Here is a 24,073-nt window from a genome sequence, read left to right as displayed (position 1 = left end):
TAACATTTTACTGACTAAGATGTCTTGACACTAACACAACACATTAAAACCATACACAAAAAACTCAACAACATTTAAATTACTGTTAGTATTTATTTTCCAGTTAGGGAGTTGTTGGACAACATTGGGTGTAGATACACAACTCTGCTTAAAGACTTTATAACCAATATTTTAAATATTTTGATTACACAACCTTAACATGTACATACAACTACATCTTACAGTATGTATGTTCTATTTTAATCTTATACAAACCAATATTTACAGCATAGCAACAGAAATGTAGCTACATTGATACATGCAGAATAAATGTTATACAGATGGCAAAACATTTCCTAGATCAATAAATATGAGAAACAATCCTACTAGCACTCGTCTGAATTTAAAGTTGGCTTCTTTCCATGGACCTACAAAATGTAAATGTAACAGTGAAGAAACATTTCAGTTATGGGACATGTAATTACAGCATGAACCGCAATAATTATATTTTATATTATTTTTCTATTTTACAATCAAGATTACAATAGATTCAATAGATTATTAAATCTACTGAAGACTTTTCATGTTCTACAAATGACTGTATAATGTACAGTCATTTCACTCAGCATATAGTTTACAGCAATGAAGTGTAAAGAATTTTATTAATAGAATTTGCTCATATGAGTTTTATCCACATGGCACTGAGATAGATTAAAAGCTGTGGTTAAAAAGGCAATACATACCTCTACACTGAATAAACGGCAGCAGCAAAAAAAACTTGGTGCATGGTCTACTCTCTCTTTATACTTCAACAAAAATAAAATATAAAAACAGAAAAGAAAACACTATTTGACAGTGTGTTTTCTGGAGATTAGGCAATACATTCAGACTACACTATTCATAGTAGAGCGAACCATTGTTAGGAGACATTTTCAACATATCTGACAACCACATTTGTGTAACTCATTTGTTCAAAGTGCTTTTTCCCCCATTGTACAAATTCCTTCTGATGTAAAAGTACATTTTACAATCAAAAGCATTATGGGCTATATATTGAAGAACACCTATCTTATTTACTCCTCTCATGGAGAATCCCCTTTACTGACAAGAGTAATAGGCTGTTTGGTTCCAGGCCGAACTGTGAATGTCATACCATACTGATGTTTTGACTGTGGTCCATTGCTGAAAAGAAGAACACAATCACGATTATGAGTGGATACTTTACCCAAACATTGGTCTTACTGGCTAATAATGATGGTGTCATATTTGAGCACAGGAGGTCTTACCTGGTGGTAGCTTTTTTTGAGGACGTCTCCTGATACTTTCTGACCACTTTACCCTCCAATTCCCGCATGTCCAGGGTTGCTGCTTTCTTGGCCACAGGGTAATTCGTGCTCTGTGGTGTGGCTTTGGGGACAACAGGGATCTTAGTGTCCTCATTAGACAGGGGGGCACCCCAGTCATCAGAACTGGAGTCTACATCTTTCATGGGAGTTAGTTTGTGGTCCATTTCCAACATCTTCTTCTGTAAGATGCTCAGGAGTGTAGCCTGACTGGGCGAAAGAGTAGGTGGTAGCTGAGTAGGGGCCACTTGCGGTTTTGTCTGAACTTGCTGCTTTGGTTTGACATCAGTGTCAGGAGGCGGGAGCTTTGGAGCTGCTGGAGGGTTTGGAGGGTTAGGTTTTGGTGGAGGTGGTGGAACATGAGCTGGAGGGAGAGGGTTTACAGTTGGCGTTGGTGTCTTTTTTATGGGAGGATCAGGTGGACGGATGGAAGGAGGGGGCTCCATAATCTCATCAAAATCGTCAAACTCTGGCGGCGGGGGAAGTAATGGCATACTTAACTCCTCTTTATTATCCTCACACTGTGAAGATTGAGACTTTGGCAGGCTTTGCTCTGGATCTAGTTTCTGCACAACTTGGTTGCTCACACTTGGGGATGCAGCTTCTGCTGTCCTACTGAGAGCTGGACTGGTAGATGGTATCTGATTCTTGATCAGTGTGGTGCTGTCAGATTTTTCTAGAGTCTGAATTGTTTGCATATTCTCCACAGGAATGAGAGACTTTGGTCTCTCCTGCGTCCTCTCTTGAGATGGTACAGAGGAGGGTGAGCTGGATCTTGGAATGACAATAAAGGAATTGCGACTTGAGTCACTCTGGTGAATGCTCGTACTAGGCTGCTCAGTCTTCTTGGCACTGTTTTCCCGTGACAGAGTCGATCTCTGCTTTTCTCTTTGCTTAGCCGCCATTAAGAGAGCCAGCGGGGAAGCTGCAGGTCCCTCTCGTGCCCCACTGGTTTCACTACTCTTCAGGTGGCGTAGTTTACAATCTAATAATGGACTGAATTTGCGACTTTGACTTGGAGATTCATGTTTGCCTTGGCTAGTTTCTGAATTCACCTCAGTACTGTTCACTTTCTGAAGCTGTGGTGATGTTTGATGTGGAGTCTGAAGAGGTTTCTCTGTTTCTTGCTGTGCTGAAACTGTCCCTGTATTAGCCTCCTTTTTTGGTCCAGGTAGGGGTGACTGAGAGGGCGGGGTAATTTGTAAGTTCTCCTTAACATCCAATACATCTTTGGAAATTGGTTTAGATGGTGGTGCCACCTTAGGGGCTTTTCCATCTACCTGGACAAGCACTGGGGCGGACATACCAGACCCAGAATCCTCCAGGAGTAAGATCTGCTTGGGTCTGGTGTCACGATCCTCATACCCACTGAGAACAGAAGGCCGAGGAACATTGTAAAGCTTTGCTGTGTTTTGGGGATTGAAGGTGGACAGTGTGGGTGTTTGCCCAGGTGGAGGTGGAGCAGGGGTTTGTGGTGGGGAGTCAAGGTTGGAGATAGAGGACAGTCTAATGGGCTTTGGAGGTGGCGTCTTAGAAGTCTTCTGTTGCCTTTCAATAGGGGGCTGTGGTGGGGCAAATTTTGGATGTTCAGGAACTTTGGCTGGTGGTGGGATAGAAATGGGTATGGATGACGTAGAGCTGCTAGAGCAAGTAGATGGAGGCTTTGGCGGAGCCATTGGTGGGGGTTTTAAGAGGCTTAGATCCTCCTCCATGGAGGGTGCTAGTGACATGAGTTTTGGAGCAGGCATGGAAGGAGGCTGAAGGGTTGCCAGGTCTGGACCATCTAGATCACCTATGAAGTCTAGTGGAGGAGGGATAAAAGTCCCTGGAGGGGGTGGAGGGGCCACAGAGGGAGGAGGAGGAACAAATATTTCCCCCTCCACCAGGTCAGGCACAGAGATAACTGATCCGTTGGATAACCGATCTCCACCGACTACGAAAGGAAAGAAGACAGAGTATATTTGAGAAAAGATCAGTGCTGTTGTGCACTATGGAGCATGAGCATTTACACTGTTTAACATGTGCTGCTGTCTTATGTTTGAAGCTTTTACACAATGTAGAAATAACACTATCAGAGACATACTGTGTGTCAACAGGATTATAAAAATACAATGAAATTCTATGAAGGGCAACCATGCCAATAATTCCTGGAGTATTCTGGATATGATTAGGTACTTTCAAATGTCACATTCACTTGTGTGTAGAAATGGCAATAGAAGCATAATAACTACAGTACATACATCATAAAGAATCCATTTAAAGCTCAAGTAAAGTCTAAAGCCTGAAAAACAAGTAAGATGAGAGCATTTCAGAGCAAATGAAAAACTATGCAATTACGGCATGCAAGGAACAGTTTTATTGCAAATTATTATTAAATGGATCAATAGATCCATAGATGTAGAATTGTTCACAAATAATTTTAAATGGGATTATATCTACTTCTTTTCATAAATGCAAACACTCCCATTCTGTAAATATGCTTGCCATCTGGTATGGACCCTTTCAGAGAGGCTATTGAGCAATTGCCTGGACAAACATTTACCTGCCCTGAATTTTCAACCCATTCTGATTACTGTGATCCATCAACCAAGTCAAAGTTAGGTTACCACAAATGATCAGGAGTGTAAATAATAGAATTCTAGGCTTTGCCATGTTAAACTTAGAGTACATATTTGAGGTAGTTAAGCGATAGACGCTCACCTGAACCATTGGTCTTTGGACCATTGACATGGGGGAGGAGAGGGACTTTTGGTGTTGGGACAGCAAACCCTTGAAAACTCTCAGATGTGGACTGTGAGGAGAAAACAAACACCATCAACCTGTTGACATTTCAACAACTGAGACATAAGAAAGAAAGCACGGTTCAGGAACAGCGCTAAAGATGAAATAAACTCTACATTGTGTTGTAGAGGTGCCGAAAAGATCTTTTTTTTTTCTCCCCTTGTATTCCTTCACTTGTGGAGTGATCAAACCAGTTTTCAACAATTGCAACGCTCAGTGTACCTTGAAAACAGGTTAGCATGTCCAATACTTGTTAGATGATTAACAGAGCAAACCTTGCTGCCAAAATATGTAATTTCCTCTTAGGTTTTAGTATTATGAGGAAGCTAGCGTATGACAATTCACAAATGCCTTATTATAGTATATAATATATGAAAAGCATTGCCATGAATGACAGACCTTCTTTTTTACTACAACTTACTGTTCTGTACTAAAATGCATTAATTTGTTATCTTTGTCACCAAGTAGAGCATATTTTTAGGTTATTCTTAGGTTTTCCACAATGAAAATGGAGGTGACATGTTTCTGAGGTATCCTTTTTTATACACCACACATACTTCACTCATGAGGAACACTTGGTGAATCAGAGGATACACCTATTATTCATCACATTGACTTGCGTTAAGGTGGGCCCGGCAGAGAAAATTGCAGGCTGTCACTTAGATACCTGTGTGTTTGTGTCTGTGTGAGAGAGACGGAGAAAAAGCCAGAGAGAGTGAAAGATTTGCTGTTCTCATCAGAGCTCAAACAATGCTAAAAATAAACACAGACTGTGTTGACACAATACAAGTCCATGAGATTTAACATGGTATATGCCCTTCCAAAGGGCAGGAAACCTTTCCAGCAACACGTAGCATATTTTACTGTTCTACCTCTTATTGCTGTGCTGCAGGTCCTTTGAGTAATCTGCTAGTTCAACAAAGCAACAAGCTAATGACAGTTTCACTTGTTTCAGAAAAACAGTCTAATTAGGTTATTAATGAATTATGATCCTGAAGTTGCTCAGATACTGTTTTTCTGTATTTACTGTGTTTGCATACATGTTACAAACTGTTCAAATTCTAGACAGATATGTAACATTCTTATACATATAATAAAACTGTTCTCAAGTACTTTATGTGCAAATTCAGCCAACTATCGACGTTCCAAAAAATCAAACAGGTCTCAGGTTCAGGCAGCTGCAATCTTAGATAGCCACTTTCTTTGCTAATAATCACAGGACCAGATGTAACTTCTGAACACTGCACCACAGACCAAGGGCGTGTCATTAAAAATGACGTATGATCCATTTGATTTCATCTGTTTGGTCCCTGCGCCATGACTCACTTTCATCTGTCACAGCAGTGCTGAGCTGTCCTGCCCATGTGCTGCTAGGCGTGCCGCGTCCAACAAATGCCACAGACACATGCACAGAACACTCCCAAACACTGAGGCGTGAACCAGAGCAGAGATGAGCTCTGTGTGCATATCTGCACCATGACGATTTAATGGGAGGCGTGAGAGCAAACAAACTGCTCATGTAGAGGGGCAAGTAAAAGTGAATCTTTCTAAACCACCTAAGAAATTAAGCTGAAAGCCCTTGTCAAAGCAATGATTGAACATAACACTGTACTGTTCAATTGAGCTTTGCTTTTTCCCTGTGATATAATCTTTATTGTGGACAGCATGCTGTGATATCTCATTGAGAGTTACGTCATCGTCAACAGCTGTATTGAATATCATTCCAAGAAAAACGTCAAGTTTTATCACTCCCACATGAAAGTATATTTAAGTTTTTAGATAAGAAAGTGACTTTGCAGCTCTGCTTGACTTTCATCAGACAGACAACAGCTCCAAACTCTACTGACTCCAGCATTAAACATACTAAATTACAACCAGTTACTTAACAACACACAGGCCTTGTTTTTCCAGGTTCATACGTGTCATGGCACTGGGCTTATTTAAGCCAGATTTAAAGGCACTCTGCCAGTCAAACACTAAACTGACCTTTATCAGTTCATTTGCATCTGTGCAGCTCTTCATATACAGACTTTAAGATTCAGTAATCTTTAACTTGTAGGTAAAAGACACAGTGGAGACTATCAACACGCCTACCTGTTACTCTACCATCATAAAGTGAGTGATAAATGTAAAATAAAATAAAAATCTATGTGCAAAATGAAGATTTCCTGAGATACTCACATGATGCTTGACTGTGGGTCTGGCCCGCACACTGGCAGTACCCGACTCTGGGATCGCTGATGACCCCAGCACCAACTCCACATTATCTGAGGAAATAAAAAGCAAAGCATCATTAGCCTCTGGCAAGCTTCTGGTAGCAAAGCAAGTTTCTACTTATTATTTTTGCCCTTCAATTTCTGCTCAAAGCTCTGTGAGTTATTGTCCTTGTCATTGTGCAGGTAATGAGATACTTTATGCCCTGAATTGGTCTCTTAGTGGTTGTCAGCCTAATTATCTGCTGTGTGGTCGCGTGTCATTTTGTTGTTGACAACAAAATAGATATGCGCTGCTGATGGTAATCTTATTTACTATTGTGTTGAAGTGAAAGCTTCAACAATAATGTTAATCACATTTCCAAATAGAAATGTGTTATCACTTAAAAAGCAATGTATAATTGATTTCAGGAGGGTTTTTTGTGATATATTTAAGTTAAATTCATTGCATTGTATGTATTTCTGCTCTTACTAAAAGAACTGGTATCAGTTGACAACTAAACATTTGTGTTTTTAATGCATTTAAAGTTCTTTTTGTATTTTTTAACTGCAAACACAGGAGCACAAGGATAATGAGTTTTGAAGTCAAACTCTAAAGAGATTATTTATTATTGCTTTTCTTATTATTCACTATTAGTGGAAAGGGTCAGAAAATGGTCTTTATCTCACTTACACATAGGCAAAGGGCAAAGTTGAGTCAAAAGAGCAATGGCACTGAGGCAAAGACCCAAAAACTAAACTTATCCTGATTCCCCCACCGGACTTTAGATGTAGAGGTACACACAATGACAGAGCAGCTGAAAAAACATTTTGCTAAACCTTACAATAACAGATAATATCAGAGGTCAGGGGGGTTGTTAGAGAAGAGACATTTAGAAGTCGTACATTCCTTTGCTGTTCATTTCAGTGTTAGTCGTTTTGTTTGTCCAAGTGACTGATGAAAGAGACTTGTCACTGAGAGGCACTTAGTGTCTATGTTCTGTCAGCCTTCTATAGTAACACTTTTCACATCACAGCAGGAGAAAGAAGAACCAAAGAGCAAGGAAGGAGCATGACATTAAAAAGGAAGAAAAAAAAAATCATGTTGTCCCCTATGATGGTCATGCAGTTTAGACCAAAAATGTGATTATGTCACCTCGAATGACAGCAGAGGGGATTGGCCATGGTGTTAAACCAGTCTAACCAAATGATTAGTTTCCCTATTGTGCGCCTTCCTGATTTAAATATGTTCAAATGTTCTTTCTCATGTTGCAGCTTTGCATAGCAATTGCACTTGTTTCCTGCTCTCGCCAATCGAATGGAACCAATGTCACGAAGAGAGAGAGAGAGAGAGTGGATGTTGTCTGGGATTTGTGTTACCGTAACATTGCGGTAGAGCTTTTAAGTTGTCTTTTCCTGGTTGTGAGGGCTGCTTTAAATTTAACTGATTTGACATGAACAGTATGTACATTAATAATGAGCTCTTCTCAAAAATGGCTTGTGCAAATATGTTCTCATAATCTCACAAAAAATCTTCATTTAAAGGTTCACTTACTATTCTTTTCCAGAACTTTCAACCACATAAGCCATTCAGTTGTTATAGTATGTATATTATGTTGTTATACTGTGTTCTTACAGCACCAATAAATAGTTTGGATCCGAAACATGTTGTATTAATATCAATGTATTTAAACAAGAGTAATATGTTTTTTTCATGTCATCAGGATTATCTAACCCTACTTTAAGGTTATCACATGTTTTTCTGGATATTTCAGTCTTGATGCTACCACAAACACAACTTCATATAATTTTGTTGTGTATCCAACATTAAAAGCTGACTCACATTCACCGAAACTGTGTCTTAACAGGTCTGAATCAACACTAAACCAGAACGCTTGAAACCTCTGGTTTAGACATGATTTAACTTGCATATTATTAGATATTAGAGATATTCAGTTTTACAAATGTTTTGGCTGGAGTTTCTAGAGATGTGTGTCTGCTGCACCTAAACCACAATCCTTTATTTCCTTTGAGCATTGTTCAGGCAACACAGGACAGAGGTCAGGTCACAATTAAGATGTGTAAAGTAAACCTGATTTACCAAGAAGGGACATTAACATTTGAGAACAGGTTTTACATGCATGAATATCTCATTTATCAGGACACATCATACTATAACACTAAATACTGTTGAGATTTCCTGTATAATCCATTTATATTATCAGTTTTAAAGTCCATATGGGCGTTTCATTGAGACAAGTAGACTTTTCTCTATGTCATCAACACGTACAAAGGTCGCCTTATTCTTCAGTAACTCGTTTATGTTAACACTTATTCTACATTATAGCCTATAGGCCTTGTAAGTAGTGTTACTCACCCATGTCCTTGATTTTGATATTGGTGTCGAAAAGAGACTGGTTCTTTCGACCCAAGAAGTTCAGCGTCCCCCTCTTCATGATTTTTGATTGGTTACTGTGCAGATGTTCGATTCAGAAGGGCTTATTGACACATGTTGATCAATACGGTAAACTCCGAGGTAAAGCAGGTGGGCACACACTCCCTTGTTACGCGACAGGTGCACCACTGAACACCTGGCTCCTGTGATTTGGTGTAAAGTTTTCGGGACAGAGAGAAAATGGAGCTAACCCCGCCTCCTCTCCTTTCACTGTGCCTCCCTGTTTTTACACTCCCAACAGGTGAGGTCTCAGCTCTCCTTTACACCGACATTCCAGCACAAATCACACAAAGCTCCCGTCTTTAATTTGCTCGGTTTAATCGCTGCTCAGCTTTGATCGCCGTCAAATGAGCCAGTCATCAACATCTGCACCTCAAAGCATTGTGGTCGATCTATTTGACTGCGACAGAGGTTTCACTTCGTGGTTTTTTTGGGACCTGGAAAGAAGACTTAACGACGAAAAGACTGAACGACGATTTGATTAAAAACCATTGATTAATACCCATCATAAACATGTTCAAGATCACAGTTTAACTTTAGAGCTGCTTAATAAGAAGCCAAATAAGCTTTTATTTTATGTGGATCACAAAGGGCCTTTGTGTTGGATTTCAAAAGGATGTAATATGTTATTGGCAAATCAGCTGCTCTTATGGTTGTTAATGTTAATATGTAATAAAAGTGTCATTATGATCATAAATAAGTTCAGTTCATTTTTATTGCACCTTTTAAAACCAGGTGACTGATTAACAGGTGTACATAAAATATGACATAATAAGACATCCAGGAAATATATATTATAAATAAAATTAAATAAATATTAAATTAAAAATATCAAATAATATTTAATAAATATTAAATGTTAAATATTGAGAAATAGGATAAAATAGGAAAGAACATAAATCCATTATTTCAAGTTACACAGGTGGAGTTTCTTCTACAGTGTTGGTTCCCCCTTTGTCTTGAGGCTGGACCTGAAACTTTTTGTGAAACATTTGGTTAGAAATATCAGAAATATACAGTATAATAAAGCCAAACCACAGAGGGTGTTAAAAGTAACCCAAACAATCTTAAACTGGATACTAAAATGAATAAACTGAGTCATGCAGCCAGAACTGGAGAGACATTAAGTGTCATAACATTTATTCTTCTGGGTGTTTGCCCAGTTAGTTATTAAATATGGTTGAAACCTTATGTTTTAATCTTTATTATAAATCTTCAGCATCATTTAGGTCTTACCTGAATCCCACAGCATTATTTATGTAAGGATGGTGAAGCATGTGACTTAGGGTTAAGCTGGATAACTGCGAGGATGATGCTGAAGAGTCTTGGCTAAAGAGGATCAAGAATCCTCTAAAGCTGCGAGTGAGCTAATATCTGACAGCGATCGCACACCAGCATCCACCTGGGAAGGCCTTTGTGTCTTCTTGGTCTCAGAGCCATGGAGGTTAACAGGAGTTGATATGGTTGTTCACACCAAGTAATTAAGTCAATACCAGTGGCAAGTAATTAAGTACATTTACTCAAGTACTGTATTTAGTACAATTATTCAGTACTTTTAATGTATATGAGTATTTTCAGTTATACATTAAATTTTTGGAGGCAGAACTTTGGATTAGTGTTACGGGGTTAAGTTAAGTATGTGGACTTCCATCATTACCTCACTATTGTATCTTTCCAAGTTTGATAATAATCCAAGTAGGATAAGTCACCATTGATCAGATTTATGTTACATGTGTGACAAAAAAATCACATTTGAATGTAAATTGTAACTGGAGGAGGACCTGTTTTGTCGCCATGCCTTTACGTAATTACATGGATATTTAAAATATTCAGACTCTCCAGAAAGCCAGTCAATCATTTTTTCCCCCCTCATGGCTACAGTCACAGTGTTGCTGTCAAATCTGTCTGTCGCACCCAAACCTTTGCTGTCCTGGCGACACACCGGACTGGTCCATCCAGTTCCTCTGTCCCTGGTTTTCATGCCGACTGATGCGAGGTGAAATGTAAAGAATGTGCTGGCAAGAGCCTCTACCTGTTTCACAGTGCTGAACGTACAGCTCTGCTCTACTCAGCATATCACAAAAAACACAAGCGGTGATAGTTATGCACATCATGAGCTCCTTGGTTCATTCATTCATTCATTTTTATTATTCAGTTGTTTCATTTCTTTTCTTATTGCTACATATGTTGATTCAGTGAGGAGAACAACAATGATGGCAGTTTTTTGAGTGATGAATAAAACTTATATCTTTTAATTGCATATAAACTAATAAAAAGACACTTTGTACAGTAAATAAAATAGTTTTTTGTGATAATTTTTCATTGTTTTATATCTTAAAACAGAGCAGAACAAATAGGTCAATAGTAAGTGTTCTTTTGGTCTGCTATTGTCTCACCAATGTCTCTCCTCCATTACATAATGTCCACTTGCAGTGTTTGTTCACCACTTGTGAAGAGGAGAAGCAAGAGTGCAAATCAATACATTCAAACATATAGTATACATGCAGTACGTGGCAATGGCAAATGAAAAAAAAAAACTAAATGAGAAAAAAATATAAAATAAACTTCCTTTAAGTGTGCAAGTTATTGAAAAAAAACTAATACTTCTAGTTGACCCTGTCCCCAGGCCCCCCTGCCCACCCTCAGCTCACCCCATAAGGACGCCAGGTAGGTAATTAATAAATTATAATAAAAGTTTCTTCATGTGTTATTGAAACATCAGGGTCCTGATGGCAGACATTGCCAATGCAGGCACCCTTTGATCACATTTAACTTTAGTCACAAATCTTATAGGCCTTGACCTATATATTAACAAAATCATAAATGAGCACAATTACAGCTGACATGCTGCACTGACTTTTGGTTAAATCTTTGACTCATTTCAGTGCACTATCCCTGTTAAATAAATAAATAACAAATAAAACAAAATTCCATTCACCTCTATTGTAAGGGGCTGGGGGCATAACTTTTGTAATTTGGCTGAACTGACTCTTTAACTTGCTGTAACAAAACCTCTCAGTCTTATATCTAATTTTCCTTACAGCAAAATCTTTTGAGTAGCAGGGGACAGTCGCTCTGGAGGCATATTGCTGTCCTGCATCAGCAGCCCACTGCAGTGCATCTGCCAGCAGATGGAGGAGCTTTAAGAGGAGCTTTTAAGTAACCCAGTGACGGCCTTCCCTCCAATGAAACTAGGGTAAGTTGAGAGATCATGTGGGACTATAATGAGCAGACTTAAGGAAAGGAGATTTATGAATATGGTCAAATATTTTGAAACTGATCTTTGCTGCAAAAGGCTGCAATACTGTATTTTAAAAATGAGTTTTTTGACCTCCAGTCCAAACATACATACTATACTGCAACTAAGCAACTGAGTGTCCTTAAACACAGTTCATGATTTATGGTTTATACAGTTTTTAAAAATTATTTCAGCTCTGCCTTTGGGAGGCACAAGTTGTGTTGCAGATTTCATTAAGCACAATAGTACATAGAAACTGCATGCAATGTGTCTAAGTAACACTCAGTGGCAGTTGATAGTCAACTAAAAGAAGGCATCAAATCTTAAATATCAATTTTTGTCAGCCGGTGTCCTGTACAGATTTATTTCTGCTCTTAATTATTTAAGTCGCTCACAAGTAAAGTGGATTACAACTTCTGAGCCTTTCCCACAGACGCACAGAGAGATGATTGGCTAACGAACACACTGCTGCTTACAAACAGTTTTTAGTCTGCATACGTGCCATGCCTGGATGCTTGGTGGAATTCTGGCTATGGTTTTTACAGAATTTTTTACATCTTTATTTTAAATAACAGACATGGGAAACAGCAACGGGTCGACAGTGGAGGAACTACAAGCTTGTGAGAGTCATCAGTGGTACAGAAAATTCATGACTGAGTGCCCATCTGGACTTCTCACTTTCTACGAGTTCAAGAAATTCTTTGGCCTGAAGAATCTATCGGAGACGTCAAACGCCTATGTTGAGACTATGTTTACAACGTTTGACATGAATAACGTAAGATATCTTATAATCTTCTGCCAGGGTGATGTATTTATTCAAATGTCACTATGTCAAGAAAGTGGAATATTTAAGTGTACTCATCATTATTTGTTTTTCATTTTTACTGAATAACATTGACAGTAAAAAATTTTCTAATTGTATTCTTTAGATATAAAACAAAAGATGTGGTTAAAAAATATGTATGTGTTTTTAGGTAGATAACTTATGGTTATGCTGCTAATATGAAAAATCCAAACCATACTCATAATGTACCAATAACACTGATAATACCACTACTACTACTACCAAAAATGAAAATTATTATCATCCTCATTCTCATCAAAGAATCAATCATCATCAAAGATCTTAAACAAACATGTATGTTTATTTGTTTAAGTGCTTTCGCTTTCTACCAATTATATCTATTTCATGTTTATTAATAGGCTGTGGCAAACTGAACTGTATGAGTGGAGAAACTGGCTTATGTTTTTTTTAAACAGTGTGCTTATTTTGCTCCAGTGTCAACTTGTGTTTTCATTGGAGCAAAGTTGATTGTGTTATCTCTACTAATAGAAATCTGTTGGAGAGGAACTTAGCGTATTAGAGAGGGGGCTTATCCCACGCTGCTTACCCAAGTGACCCACAGCCTTAAATGAGACAGGTGCAACCTGTATATAGATACATGTTAACTACCAGCATGTACATGCTCATTAATTAGGAGTGATATTCTTGTCATGTGAATTTATCTCATTCATTGTTATGTGGTTTCAAACAGAAATGTGTTTGTTTTAGTAATTATGAATGTTGTATTAGATGTTTTATGGAGGTTAGTTCACAAGAAATTTATGTAATTGGCTGATGACAATATCAAATGGTGTCCTGCTCCTTTTTTTAGGATGGCTACATTGATTTCATGGAGTATGTAGCTGCTCTGAGTCTGGTGCTGAAGGGAGGAGTGCAGAAGAAACTTCGCTGGTACTTTAAACTGTATGATATTGACGGAAGTGGCTGCATAGACCGTGAGGAGCTGCTTCTGATAATTAAGGTGCGTCATGTTAAAGCTTGATGAATGGCTTAGTAACAGACCTAAGAAAATCCCAAGCACTGTCCCGACACAACCTGCAAAGGATCTCAATGAGATGCAAGGTAGCAGACATGAGGTAGTGGAAATCCAATCTCAAGCTTAGAGGGGTGTGGCTCATACTGTGGTGATGCAAGGTGCTGAGACAGATAGCTGACATTTAGCTGACATCTACTGGTTAGGAAATGACATACAGTTTTAACATGAGCTTGTCTCTTTGTGTCATGCTAGTCCATCCGTGCCATCAATGGAGTTCCTTATGAGATGTCAGCTGAGGATTTTGCCAACATGGTGTTTGACAAGATTGACATCAATGGAGATGGTAAGATCCCTGTCACACCATCACCATCACACTGACAGCATCAGAGCTTGTAACATTAGCATATAGAAGAATATAACTGCATAATAATTGTTTAAATGTATGATTTTCCTAACTGGACACTAATGTGAAACCAGAGTTGTTTCATTTGGCATAAACCACAGTTTTGATGCATGGCAAGTCTATAACTATACATGTTAACCATAGCAAATTATGCAGTGAATATTTAATCTATCACCACAAACATCAGATACTTTGGTTTAAGTGTGTGTGTTTATCTATTTTGCAGGTGAACTGTCCTATGACGAGTTCATGGAGGGAGTTCAGAATGACGAATTGCTGCTGAAGACGCTAACAGAAAGTTTGGACCTCTCTCACATTGTTAACAAAATTCAAGGGGAGCTGATGTCCAAAACCTAATTTTCCAACTTTATGGACCCTGAAATATACACTTATGTGTGACTGTGCCACGGCTGATTGAATGAAGATGTGGGTTCAGGATAACCCATGAATAACAGCATCACCAGGACAAAAGGATGGGGACTGATCTTTGGATCATTGTTAAAGTGCAGCTCCAGTTGTACTGTTTTTATCCCCACACATTCATGGACCAGCAAAGACTTTCCTCGCGAAAATTATTCTACATCATAACTTCTAATGCTTTCAAAAGGGCCATTAAACACTCCTTGGTGATCCAAGTTTTCATATTTATGAGCTATATACGCATGTAGGCCTACATAATGAAGACAAGTTTATCTATATTGTCCAACTGTATCAGGGTTCAAGTGCATCGTCTGATGAATCCCAGCTGAAAGGCTGATGATTTCTGTCCAATGTCCAATTAAGTGCCAATATTGCCAAGAACCTGATAGCCATTGCATGTGGTCTGTTGAGCTTTACATTTTTAGGTATCAGTAGAATTTGGAGACACTTAACTTATATAAATGCAGTATTTTATACACAGTAGCATCCCCCCTCTGATGAGCCATTATAGAAATGTCACTGTTGGAATTTTTGTAAAGCATTTACAGTAAAACTGTTTCATACTCTGAGTTTGATGTGAAACACAGATACAGTAGCTGTACTGTATATTTTAAAATAAATGATAAACTGTATTCAACTCACAGGGATTTTCCTTCTTTACTCTTCATCTGAAGGCATGCTGCCTGCTCAGGGAAAACACAATCAAGCTGGTTTATTATTCAGGCTAATATATTTAGCAACGTTATGACAAGGCTTTTAAAATATTTTTGTCCTTCATTTGTAAATTGCAGACCAATGTCAGACAAAAAAATCCTACAAAAAAGTTCCTTACACTGTCAAGTCTGTTGGATAAGGAGTTTGTAAACGATAGTAAGAAATATAATAATAATGTCATGTAATTAATTTAGATATGCACACATTCCTAAAGGTAAGTGAGAGATGGAGCAGAATGTATCTTTGTATAATCAATTGTAGTTGTAAAGTGTTGTAAAGTCACAGGTATCCAACATTCATGTAATAGCTGAGTAAGTGAGTTCAGTTTGATCACTTCTTTGTTTTCATTCCTTCTAACACTTGAAATGAAAAACAAAGTCTGTGGAACAGGAACGCTGTTGGCGCGTAAATGTATTATGGTTGTTATCGGTGTTGGTGTGTGCTTGGCTGAACAGGCTCTTGAATGTGCCAAAAAATGTTATCCATCAACTAACTTTGTCTGACTCACACAGAAGAACAGGCAAAATTCATGAAAAGGACATGAGGTCTCAATGAAGTCAGAATTTTTCACAGTGTTTGATGATTTAGTTGCTCAGATGGTGCACTGTATATCAGTGGTCCCCAGTCTTTTTGGCATGTGACCCCTTAAAATGAAATAATGTGTACTTTGTAATGCCTCTTCACGGGCCATGACTTTACTGTGGACAGTTTGGCTAAAGCTTGTCTTTTTTCAGTGGCCTGAAGAAGTGACAGTATGCAGTATTACACAAGAGAAGGCAAAAATTAGACTCAATTCAGAAAATTCAAAAAACTGTGTGTCTCTCTCTTTTTTTTAATCCCTTGTATGATCTGGTGACCCCTCAGATTTACCTTGGACCCCCTTGGACGATCCTGACCCTGAGGTTGGAATCACTGCTTGCACATCGTTGCACCGCAACAAGCACATCTTTTGTGATGCTACAGGCAGCTGGTACCAAATTAGCTAAATTGTCCTCAAAACAATCCAACACACCAAAATGCAAAATCATATTATTAGCATTACACACACATGGCAACATGGCACATTATGCAAAACGTGCCGAAACCAGGTAAACCAAAGGGAAAGACGTGCACCAGGATGGAGGACACACGCATAGAAAAGCCATGAGTAGTTTCAGGGAGTGGCTTGTTATTGTTGGGATGTTTTGGCTACTATTAGTGACGGGATCATCACAAACTGTCCACTCAACTTGTGCCACTTCACAATGAATGTGTTTGTTCTCTTCTGTGGAAACTCCCGCTCTGCTCCTGCCAGCTGAGTCAAGTCAAGTCAATCATAAAAAAATAAATATTGTCAGCCAGTGTGCAATTAGGATTTTATTGGCTGGGGCCAATGTAGGGATATTCCATCTAGATAAGCCTCTCATAGCCTCTGAAACTATATTTAAATGTAAAATATACTGTATTTATTTTTCTCTTTCTTTCTTTAATAAATAATCTCTGTACATGATCATTGCTCAGTAAAATTAAGTTATTATCAGAGAAAAACAACCATGTAAATGCTGTCAATAGGTCTATATACCTACTATATGTATGCAATGTAACGTCACTTTTTTTTACCATTTAATATTTATCTCAGCACTCTTTGCACTATTGTATCCTTTATCCTACTCAGTTCACAGAAACGGTTTGACCTGTTTATAGACATTCCTTGTGTACATTTCTGAAGATTGTTATGTTGTGTGTGTGAATGCATTATGAGCCACTAAACTAGAGTTAAATTCCTTGTATCATACTTGTCTATAAATATAATTCTGATAACTATCGCAAAATCTGGCTTAATTTTCTTGAGTGGAAACAGTCAAAATAAAACTGTGCACTACAAAAGCTATTCATGTCGAGATCAGATTATCATGAGGCTAATTTTGGCCTCATGATAACTCCTTTATTCTCCCCCAGGTCGGTTGGCTTCAAAATGCTTAAGAAACTAGACACCTCCTCCCCCCCGCCCCCTCCCCGGTTACTCAGAAAAGGTGTGTCACCGACGTGACGTCACGCGTGTACCTGAGTTTCGGTGAGGCAAGGGGAAGGGCCAAGCCGACTGAAAAACATCAGCCCTTCTCCGTTCTCCGAGATAAATTTTCCTCTTGTATTTATTATCAACCAGCTTCGTAGGAGTGAAAGTGAACTTACATCAGAAGGAGTTTGCAAATTTTTGAGGGATTTGCGAAGGAAACAGACTTTTTACTCCAAGCTGTTGGTTTGCAGGCCGACCAGGAAAGACTTCTCTAACTTCCTGGTTCGCCACAGGTATGTATCGTTCTCCAGTATCGTGTTTGGTTGTTTTGTTTATTTGAATTTTTGACTGATTCGATTGTTATTCTCACATTTAAAGATATCTTGCCTATCACGTAAAGTCCAACCTGCAAGAAAATGCAGTTTTAGGATTTAAAAAAAAAAGTGTTCAGTCTGTCAAAGCGAAGCTATGGTGCTTAAAAATGTTTGGAAAATCCGGATGAGCAGGATTTCGGTGCACTTGTGCACAGCTGCTGCTGCTGCTGCTGTTGTTGCTGCAGCCTTCCCTGAATGTTGGGGGAAAACATTTCAGATTTCTTTTCCACTGTCGGCTGACTGGTCTGTGTTTTCTTGCCAGTCAGGATGTCAGTGACCCCTCGACGTGTGCGTCTGAAGCCCTGGTTGGTGGCTCAGGTGGACAGCGGCCGATACCCGGGTCTGGAGTGGATGGACCGCGAGGCCATGCGCTTCAAGATACCATGGAAACACGCAACACGACACACACCCCAGCACGAGGACGAGGACACCATATTTAAGGTTTAGACTTTAACTCATAACAGATAGTAATGATAACTTCAGCTGAAAGAGAATTGTATGTAAAGTGTTTTGTTTGGCCTGACAGTGAGGACTTGTTAATGTTTCACAGGTCCAGTAACCATATTTTATCACTCCTAGTTTAAGCAAGAATTATGCTGCTTCATACCTGTTAAATCTACTGGAAATCATGCCTGATTTTGTAGTCAAACCTCAACATCTGTTTTTTTTAACACTGTTACATAAAGTCTAACATCAGGAAATAGTGGAGTATAGTACATATGAGTAGGGGAGGACTGGCATTGGGTTTGTATTTGTGTTGCTACTTTGCCACTGTTGGGACATCTTGTCTCAGTTTTTGAACGATGAACTCAGTTTTGTTGACAAGAATTTAATCAGTGAGAGTGTGCGTTCTTGTATGAGTTCTTTCAGTCTCCTTTGTGTTATGTCCCCGTGCCCCTGCCACACTGGAATAAAGGGATGGTTGATGCAAGATTATAAACTCAAAAACCATCTTGGGACCAAACTTTTTTTAACTTCATATGACACTGTGCATTTGCTTCATGAAAAACGTCTTTAGGGGTGACACCCTCCTTAAATGTTTTTATTTCTGCTGGCATAGTTGTGAATACATTTCATAATCTACAGCAATGTCTCATGTTTATTAATGTACATGACAGCCAATATCTTTGTCATCTTGGATATCCCACATCATGCTATACGTTAACAACATGTAAAAAGTAACAACAAAATGCCAACGTGTGACTCTTGTGCATACATATAAACATGTTAAAACAGGACTGTGATACTGGTATTTTTAAATGTTCCTGCAGGCATGGGCTGTGGAGACGGGGAAGTTCCAAGAGGGAGTTGATGAACCTGATCCTGCAAAGTGGAAAGCGCAGCTTCGATGTGCCCTGAACAAAAGCAGAGAATTCAACCTTGTCTATGATGGAACCAAAGAGGTCCCCATGAATCCGCTGAAGATATATGATGTCTGCGACATCCCCCAACCCCTCAGTAACCAAGGTGAAAAGCAGTTATCTCTGTCTTCCTGCAGCTGTATTATTTGTCTTCTCTGTGAGCCTTAAACAAGACGATATGGTTGAATATGGATCAACAGTTAATCAATTGTGCCTCCATTTCTCTTGTCTCAATTCACCCTTTTCAAACAACAGGCTCTTCAGATGCTGGTTCTTGGACTCCATATGAGGACGATGTTGGTGAGGAAGATGTTCCAGATACACCAGAATCTCTCCCTCCATACCCATCCAATGGTGAATGACTTGCCCTCATTTATCACTCTTTGGCATAAATTAAAAAGGGAGAAAAAACAATTCAAATTTGAAGATTTTTTTCATTAAGTGAAGAGTGCTGTAATATCTAATTGATCCTTCTCTCTTTCCTCAATTAGGCACTAGCCCCTCTCCTCTTATTTTGTGGTCTCCTATGGGCTCAGAATCCTCCATGCAGCCTCCCAGTTGTCCCCCCTCAAATGAGGTCTGGCCCAAAGAGGAACCAGTTAAAATCTGGCCTAAAGAGGAGCCTGTGGATGTGGAGATGCAGCCCACAGCGCTGAGTGACATGCCCCCCGCTCCTCTGCCTGATCCCTCAATGCATCCGCCCTCTCTACCAGATGTCTTTTTTGCCTCTCCGGAGAGTTGGATCAGCTCCCTCCCGAGTGAGTGTGCACTTATTCTAGTGATCACCACACATAATTTAAAGGGAAAGTTCACAGAAAAGCACCAATGCTTATTTTTATGTATTGTTATGTGCATTATGCTGCATTATTGAGCATTTTGGGATGACCCACACCTGCTATCTCCAAACCTTCAAGGCCTTAATAAGAGGATTTTTAAGCTTCAGTTGTTCATCACTTTAACACGTGTCTACATATGTCTGTGACTCAGTGACCGACCTGGAGGTGCAGTTCCTGTACAGAGGGAAGGAGATGTGTCCCACAATGACCATCAGTAACCCACAGGGCTGCAGGCTTTTCTACGGAGACCTCGGCCCCATGGTCAACCAGGAAGAGCTGTTCGGGCCGGTGAACCTGGAACAGTTACGCTTTCCAACCACAGAGCACATTACCAACGACAAGCAGAGAGTCTTCACTAACCGCCTGCTGGATGTGATGGACAGAGGTCTAATCCTGGAGGTCAGTGGCCACGATATCTACGCGGTCCGTCTCTGCCAGTGCAAGGTGTACTGGTCTGGCCCCTGTGCTCCAAATTCAGCCGCACCAAATCTTATAGAGCGACAGAGGAAGGTCAAACTCTTTTGTCTGGAGTCTTTTCTTGGTGGTAAGTAGAATTCTTTTATAGCTTGTTTGTTGGATTATAGTCTTTCCAGCCCTTTTATTTTCTGGAAAATGCAATTTGCTGTGGGTAATAATTTTGTTAAATTTGTACGGTGTGCAGGTGTGATAGCCCACCAGCGTGGCCAGACACCAAGCCCCCCTCAGTTTGAAATCAGCCTGTGTTTTGGAGAGGAGTGGCCTGATGGGAGGCCCAGAGAGAGGAAACTTATCATGGTTCAGGTGAGAAATGTAGATGTTTTTTGTAACGAGAGTTAAGTGATGAATCTTTTTGGTCATCAAGGGAACTTTTACTGCTGCGTCATCAAACTTAATCTCTTACAACAGTTAAGAGAGTTATTTACTACTCAAAAATAGTTTTCATTATAGATTAATCTTCCAATTATTTTATTGACTTAATAAATTAATAATTTCATCTATAAAATGTCAGGTGATTTCTTCAATTGTCTTGTTTTTTTTCAACCAACAGTCCAAAACCCAAAGATATTTAGTTTTCAATTATATAACAACTAAGAAAAAACTTTTTGAAAATTATTTTTTTTCCCCAAAATTTAAAAATGATCAATCAATTATCAATTGATTGATTGATCAATTCAATTATATAACAACTAAGAAAAAACTTTTTGAAAATTAATTTCAAAAAGTTTTTGAAAATTAATTTTTTTCCCCAAAATTTAAAAATGATCAATCAATTATCAAAATAGTTGCAGATTAGTTAATTATCATGATTATCATGATTAATCAACTTGTTTCAACTCTAAACTGTATATAAATATTATACTGCATGGAAAAAAAAAACATTTTTAATTGAGGAAAAAAAGCAGTAATATTTCCTATTATCTGAAGGATATTAAAGATATAATTCAACTTCAGCTAAAATTCATTTACACCTTTTTGTTTGTTTGTTTTTTTTACACACCTCCAACCTCTCTCTTCTCATACTGCAGAATAACTACATCCTTGTCACATGTGAACCACAGGACTGTAGATAAAGTTTTTTGTGTTGTGAGTCTTTCTGTGACTCACTGGCCCTCTGTCCCTCCTCTGCCCTGCAGGTCATTCCAGTGGTGGCCCGTATGATAAGCGAGATGTTCTCGGGAGACAACACGCGATCCTTTGACAGCGGCAGCGTTCGCCTGCAGATTTCAATCCCAGATATCAAAGACAACATAGTGACCCATCTCAAGCAGCTGTACTGCCTGCTGCAGACCCACCAGGGCCAAGATGGCTGGGCGCTGCCTCCTGGCTCAGGCCTGAACATCGTCCAGGCTCTGCAGGCTCAGTGAGGAAACCGCACAGTGGTCTGTCGGCCAAAAACAACAGTGTTTCACACTGCTACTGAGAGTTACCTACTGTTAGCAAAGATGTACTTATGTGTAATCATATTTAGAAGTATGCACACTTTACTGTAGGATTCATAAGTTTTTCAGCTTTACTCTAGTATGACGGTGCTGTGTTTCCTGTATATAGAAATAGTGCCTTGAACCGTCTGCATCTGCATTGCATGTGACGACTGCATGGGCCAAAGTCCTGCTTGGTGCAAGGCAACATTTAACATTCAACATAGTTAATGAGTTACAGAAATTGTCCTGTGCCACTTTTACCCAAAACAGGTCCGTGATTACCAAGCTCCCTTTGAGTCTGTTCATTCAAGAAACCAGTCCAGAGCGCCTTTCATCTTTTGACCTCATGTATTTTGAAGCAACACATCTAGCATGGGATTTGTATATTTTGGAAAATATAGGCAAATTTGAATTATATTATGGAAGGATAAAAGTTTCTTCTGTGATTCATGGTTAACTATAGTGGCCAGTTGTACTCATGCACATGCACACAAATGGGAGTGTCTTTTTTTTTTTTTTTTTTAAAGCAAATGATTGACAGAAGTGTCTACTTTCTAGTAATTCGGCCTGCAGTTTTGTCTTAAGCTGTTTTATTTTTCCATTTCTACTATAGGATATTTTTTTATACATACCATTTGATTTTAAGCCATCTTGTGTCCAGGCGGTCATTTAACTAAACAACATTCAGCTATATGGATCTGTTATGAAATGGATGCCACTGCACTTTGGGTGCTGAATTGTGTTTTTATGGCTAGTTGACTGTGAGTGCATTTATCTGTGATTTTATGTTTATTTTATCAATAAAAATACCAAATTAATGTTGAATTTTATGAATTACTTTTGAGTGCAAATACAGTAAACTTTCTTTCTTGGCAAAGAGTAAAATATGTCTGTAGCCTTATTTCCCGATTTACTCTGGGTGCCTGGTCCCTTCTCAAATAGCTGTTCGATGTTGACTGTTCCATGTCCAAACAGTGTGTGTTTACATTTGTGCTCCGGCTGACTGACTGGTGACGCTGCAGGATGAAGGTTTGTGTGGTGATTGCAGCCTGCACCTTATGAATGTGCTTATGTGACATTGCTGACCTCTAGTGGTTTAGTTGAACAGCAGCAGGCCTGAGATTAGCATAGTGATGAGTAATGTCTTTTGGTCCAGTGTCTAAAACTCCATATAAGTTTATTAGTCAATTAAATTAATGTGATTGCAAGACAATAAATACCAAATATATCAGTAGACTGATCAATATATGAGTTGTTGCCCCTCAGCACGTCATCTGCGCCAGCTCCTCTGCCAGCAGCAGCTCTTTGACTTTATCTAATAACGTCCATTTTTATGCGGATGATAACATCTTGTATGCCATCGGCCCTATCACAGACCAGGCCTCCAGTTAACAGTCTGCTTTTGACAACCTCCAGACCTCTGTTTGATTTAAAGCTTGTTCTAAACTCAAAAAAGACTAAATGTGTGCATTTCACAAGAGCACAAAACATTGATGTTCCAACACCTATCTATGCTCTAAATTGAGAACTAATTGACACAGTTCAGCATTATAAATACTTATGACTTTGGTTAGACAGCAGGTTGTCCTACAAAACTCGAACATCTGGCTCAAAAACAAAAAATTAAAATTGGATTCTTCTATCTATTAACATGATTAGAATTTTAATGTTGTTGCTGGTCAAGGAAGAGCAAAGTTGAACTATTTTACATACTGTTTGGTATTTCAATTTCATTTATAACGTCATTTAATGTATAACACACAACATTATTATTATAATATCTTATATATGTTCTTGTAGATTAAGGGTTTAAAATTTGTCAAATATATGTAATGACTTGAAAGGACAATATTTCCCTCTGAAATGTAGTGGCGGTATAAAGTTAAGGACAAAATTGAAATACTCATTAAAAGTACAAGTACCTCAAAATAGTAATTACTGTAAATTCAGTTCTTGATCTACTTAGTTACTTAACAGGCATGATTGCTGTGATTTATGCAGCTTGTTATTCAGCCACTGGTTCTTCTGAGTTTCTGGATGGATGATATGAATCTGCAACAAACTCTCATCTTGACATTGCATTTAAATTGGACTAAAAATAGATGACCCACTTTAGTTTTTCAGATTCGCACATATTACAACTGCCTGGTGAGATCCTCTGTGCTAAATATGGCCATGTTCACTATTGTGTGTTCGTTACATCACTAAAGAATTCTTTAGGTTAATGTTTGACAGTGCGATTCCTCCTCAGTTGACATAA

The 24,073-nt window shown here is 38.8% G+C and overlaps 4 protein-coding genes across 5 annotated transcripts in view; 2 read left to right on the top strand and 2 right to left on the bottom strand.

Annotated features, from left to right (window-relative positions):
- The window catches only part of cse1l (CSE1 chromosome segregation 1-like (yeast)), a 287,251-nt gene that overhangs the window by 34,566 nt on the left and 228,612 nt on the right, over positions 1-24,073 (bottom strand). The gene's annotated exons all lie outside the window — the stretch shown is intronic.
- Positions 74-9,218, bottom strand: LOC122980165 (uncharacterized protein C6orf132 homolog). The gene is made up of 5 exons (XM_044347924.1): positions 8,673-9,218; positions 6,285-6,370; positions 4,023-4,113; positions 1,266-3,255; positions 74-1,161 (listed from the first exon to the last, which is right to left on the bottom strand). Exons 1-5 carry the CDS (start codon positions 8,749-8,751, stop codon positions 1,062-1,064), a joined length of 2,346 nt encoding a protein of 781 aa, XP_044203859.1. The 5' UTR covers positions 8,752-9,218; the 3' UTR covers positions 74-1,061.
- si:ch211-103a14.5 (guanylyl cyclase-activating protein 1) lies at positions 11,819-15,214 on the top strand. The gene is made up of 5 exons (XM_044347986.1): positions 11,819-11,946; positions 12,564-12,763; positions 13,644-13,793; positions 14,061-14,151; positions 14,438-15,214. The coding sequence occupies exons 2-5, from the start codon at positions 12,566-12,568 to the stop codon at positions 14,566-14,568; spliced, it is 570 nt and encodes a 189-aa protein (XP_044203921.1). The 5' UTR covers positions 11,819-11,946; positions 12,564-12,565; the 3' UTR covers positions 14,569-15,214.
- irf6 (interferon regulatory factor 6) lies at positions 17,361-22,631 on the top strand. Of its 2 annotated transcripts, none has more exons than XM_044347948.1 (8): positions 17,361-17,634; positions 17,978-18,156; positions 18,987-19,182; positions 19,332-19,430; positions 19,568-19,834; positions 20,064-20,456; positions 20,574-20,692; positions 21,526-22,631. In XM_044347948.1, exons 2-8 carry the CDS (start codon positions 17,983-17,985, stop codon positions 21,754-21,756), a joined length of 1,479 nt encoding a protein of 492 aa, XP_044203883.1. In that variant the 5' UTR covers positions 17,361-17,634; positions 17,978-17,982; the 3' UTR covers positions 21,757-22,631. The 2 variants fall into 2 exon arrangements, with proteins under 2 accessions (XP_044203883.1, XP_044203884.1); XM_044347949.1 differs by having other exon boundaries at positions 17,374-17,634; positions 17,982-18,156.

The sequence above is a fragment of the Thunnus albacares genome, chromosome 4 (assembly GCF_914725855.1).
Source record: "Thunnus albacares chromosome 4, fThuAlb1.1, whole genome shotgun sequence".
NCBI lineage: Eukaryota > Metazoa > Chordata > Actinopteri > Scombriformes > Scombridae > Thunnus > Thunnus albacares.
This window is presented reverse-complemented; position numbering and strand designations above follow the sequence as displayed.

Bases quoted from the DNA above. Each gene is read 5' to 3' on its own strand.
- LOC122980165 (XM_044347924.1), bottom strand. From the start codon at position 8,751: ATGAAGAGGGGGACGCTGAACTTCTTGGGTCGAAAGAACCAGTCTCTT. The intron at 6,371-8,672 runs GTGAGTAACACT...TTATTTCCTCAG, and splicing joins TATCAAAATCAAGGACATGG to ATAATGTGGAGTTGGTGCTG. The intron at 1,162-1,265 runs GTAAGACCTCCT...TCTTCTTTTCAG, and splicing joins TCAAAAAAAGCTACCACCAG to CAATGGACCACAGTCAAAAC.
- si:ch211-103a14.5 (XM_044347986.1), top strand. From the start codon at position 12,566: ATGGGAAACAGCAACGGGTCGACAGTGGAGGAACTACAAGCTTGTGAG. The intron at 13,794-14,060 runs GTGCGTCATGTT...GTGTCATGCTAG, and splicing joins AGCTGCTTCTGATAATTAAG to TCCATCCGTGCCATCAATGG. The intron at 14,152-14,437 runs GTAAGATCCCTG...TCTATTTTGCAG, and splicing joins GATTGACATCAATGGAGATG to GTGAACTGTCCTATGACGAG.
- irf6 (XM_044347948.1), top strand. From the start codon at position 17,983: ATGTCAGTGACCCCTCGACGTGTGCGTCTGAAGCCCTGGTTGGTGGCT. The intron at 19,431-19,567 runs GTGAATGACTTG...TTCCTCAATTAG, and splicing joins CCCTCCATACCCATCCAATG to GCACTAGCCCCTCTCCTCTT. The intron at 19,835-20,063 runs GTGAGTGTGCAC...TCTGTGACTCAG, and splicing joins TTGGATCAGCTCCCTCCCGA to TGACCGACCTGGAGGTGCAG.